The sequence below is a fragment of the Medicago sativa genome, chromosome 6, assembly GCF_051527215.1.
Source record: "Medicago sativa cultivar Bolivia chromosome 6, Bolivia_mono, whole genome shotgun sequence".
Lineage (NCBI taxonomy): Eukaryota > Viridiplantae > Streptophyta > Magnoliopsida > Fabales > Fabaceae > Medicago > Medicago sativa.
The window spans coordinates 42,993,401-42,996,672 of NC_140754.1; the positions used below are offsets into that span (position 1 = coordinate 42,993,401).

At 37.0% G+C, this 3,272-nt stretch overlaps 1 protein-coding gene across 1 annotated transcript; it reads left to right on the plus strand.

Moving 5' to 3' along the window:
• The first annotated feature begins 2,507 nt into the window (after positions 1–2,507).
• Positions 2,508–3,272, plus strand: LOC146915281 (uncharacterized). The gene has a single exon (XM_085721301.1). It carries the CDS (start codon positions 2,508–2,510, stop codon positions 3,270–3,272), a length of 765 nt encoding a protein of 254 aa, XP_085577427.1.

The following is a 3,272-nucleotide window of genomic DNA, read 5'->3' on the forward strand; positions in this document are numbered from 1 at the left end:
GGAAACCTCAAATGTTTGTACATATGCAAGGAGACCGGAATTTATTGTTTAACTCGATTGTGTTATTTTAAATCCAATAATTGTTTTAAATTGTGTGAAGGCATGGAAGTGATCAAGGCACATTTTTGTTAATGAGTGAAACTTACTTGACCACAAATAGCCTACCTTGTGAGAAGAGCGAGTACTTGCTAACCCACTTGAGCCAAATGAATCGGAGTCATCAATTATGAACTGTCAATTCATAAGCACAATGCTTGATGAAGTTGCCTTTAAATTTTTCAAAATTCAGTTCATTCTTGAAGCACTTTAGGACTCTGATATGTTTTTAATTGTTGAACCCTAAAATTTCATTGTTTATTTGTCCCTTTTGCCTTAGAGTAGAGGAACATTCAAATAGGGTATTTGTTGATTCAAGTTGGGGAGAGAAGGTAGATGTAAATCTTATGTCAAGTATAATGGTGTAATTTTATCTTTGATCAAGACAACATGTTGTTGTAAATACAAAAAGAAAAGAAAAACAATGTGTACATGAAAAGAAAAAGAAAAAGAGAAAAAGAAAGAAAAATCCAAAAAGAGAATAAGTTGTCAAGATCAAAGTTTGTTATGTTTAAGCACCAAGGGTTTGTAATGATTGGTAGGAAAGATTGTGAATTTTAATGGTTGATACAAGGAATGTTCCTCTTTGATAGGCTTTTTGATTTCAATTGCCCGACATATGACATTTCTTTTGTAGCCAAGCCAAGTTATAACCCTCAAAGACCTTTTGATCCATGCTTTTATGCCTTTTGAAACGATATTTGGATGGACACATAACTTGATTGGAATGTTAACTTGATTGCCGGATGTGTGTTCATAACCCTCATTCATTTGATTTCAATTGTTTATCTAATTTCATAGAAGTGTGTTAGGTGTGGTTCGTAAATAAATGTATTATTGTTTTGAAATATTTGACATGAACTTTTTACTTAGGACTCATCCCATGTTGGTAGTAGAATTTTAGATTAGTTGGAAACTTAGACTTGCCAGCGCATTCACTTTTAAATCATTCATCTGAAGATGTTTTCAAAACCTTTTGTACTTGTGTCTTGTTCTATTAACTTGTTTGATTTTCAATCTTTTGTTTGAGGACAAACAAAGAGTTAAGTTGGGGAGAGTTTGATAAGTGCTAGGAAGTGATACTTTCATGTTATATTTTAAGCACTTTTGTTACTTGTTTTGCAAGTAATTTAGGGAAAAGCCGAGATAAAAGTGATAATTGCCTTATTACGCTTTAATTGCCTTACTTTACCCAATTGTGCAGGATTTGACCTCAAGACACAAAGCAAGTATGAAAAAGCCAAGAAAAGTGCAAAAGGGCCGCAGGTACCCCATTGCTCGCGAGGCGAGCACAGCAGCTCGCAGTGGCGAGCATCAAAATAAAGCAAAAAGCCGTGAGCACCCTCTTGCTCGCGAGGCGAGCAGAGCTACTCGCCGTTGTGAGTAAGGGCGGTTTGACCCTTCCAGGGTGATGTGGCAGAATCTTAATGGTGAAGGAAACAGAACTCGCCATGGCGAGTAAGGCTGCTCGCGAGGTGAGCTCAAGCATAGTGGGAATTCTATAAATAGCCCACTTGCTATTCTTTGTAGATATCTTAGAAAATATCTAGGGTTTTTAGTTTTTCTTAGTTCTTCAATTGTAAGATATTTTATAGAGAGAAATAGGGTAGTTCTATATAGAGTGAGAGTGGTTTTGGAAGTTGGATATTTATTCCTTTGTTGAGACATCACAAGTTTAATGGTTCCTTCCTTTTCAATCCATCCTTGCAAGGCTTCCATGATGATGTGTAGCTAAATACCCTTTGTTGGGATGAGAGGTACTTGATCCTTGCTAAACATGTAATCTTTTGATCTTGCAATATATGGTTCTAGCAATTTATATTCAATATTGTTGTTATTCTTGTGTTAATGCTTTCAATGAGATTCAAGATGCTTTGGACACAAACTCTTGAATCTAGAGCTAGAGTAGCAATATATCTTAGGTTAACTTATTTGACATCTTTGTTAATCTTGTGATAATCACCATAATCAAGAGTTAAATGCTTTCGGATACTTAATCAGGCTGGACACGGTCGATTAGGTTATTTGATCGACTTTGTTATCGTTTAAGGGATTTGGACACGAATGTTTAAACGATACCTTAGAGTTAATTATATCACTTTGGACACGAAGGATAGTTTAGAATTGATTGTGATAATGTTGTTTATAAAGCTAGAATTCGTATGGATCATTAGGTTACGTGTGACGCTTGGTTAAGGAACGCTACTCCTAACAAGTTTCAATCCTTATTTATCTCAACTTTTACTTTTTGCAATTAGTTTAGCTAGTTACATTTCAATTCAAACAAACAAGTACTCTTAATACTTGGAATGATAATTGATGTTAAACTGTCCTTGATAACGCATTATTCCCTGTGGAGACGATACAAAAATACTTATCTTGTTTGATGCTAAAAAACGAATTTCACCAACATGTTAGCTAAGGAAGCTGATGATTGGTGGTGGAGTGTTCAACCAATCCTAGAGAACAGAGATGGAGCTATTACTTGGGCTGTGTTTAGGAGGGAGGTCCAGAACAGATACTTTCCGGAATATATTCGCGGGAAGAAAGAGATTGAGTTTCTTGAGTTGAAGCAAAGTGATATGTCGGTGACTGAGTATGCTGCTAAGTTTGTGGAATTGGCTAAGTTTTATCCACACTACACTGCTGAGACTGCTGAATTTTCTAAGTGTATTAAGTTTGAGAATGGCTTGCGTCCTGAGATCAAGCGGGCCATTGGGTATCAGAAGATCCGTCGATTTTCAGAGTTGGTTAGTAGCTGCATGATTTATGAATATGATACAAAAGCTCATTACAAGATCAAGAATGAGCGGAAGAGTAAGAACCAACAGAATCGTCACAAACCTTACAGTGTTCCGACTAATAAGGGTGAGCAGAGGGTGAATGATGAGAGGAAGCCTGTGAAGAAGAATACTCTTGTTGAGGTTGTTTGCTACAAGTGTGGTGAGAAGGGCCACAAGAGTGATGCTTGTCCTGGTGATGTGGAACAGTGTTTCCGTTGTGGTGTTAAAGGGCGTACTACTACAGAGTGTAAGCATGATGATGTGGTGTGTTTCAACTGCAATGAAGAAGGACACATTGGTTCGCAGTGCAAGAAACCTAAGAAGGCTCAGGCTAGTGGGAAGGTGTTTGCTTTATCTGGTACTCAGACAGCGGATGAGGATTGTCTGATCTGA

What these genes read in the sequence shown, in the direction of transcription:
- LOC146915281 (XM_085721301.1), top strand. Translation starts at nt 2,508, where the DNA reads ATGTTAGCTAAGGAAGCTGATGATTGGTGGTGGAGTGTTCAACCAATC.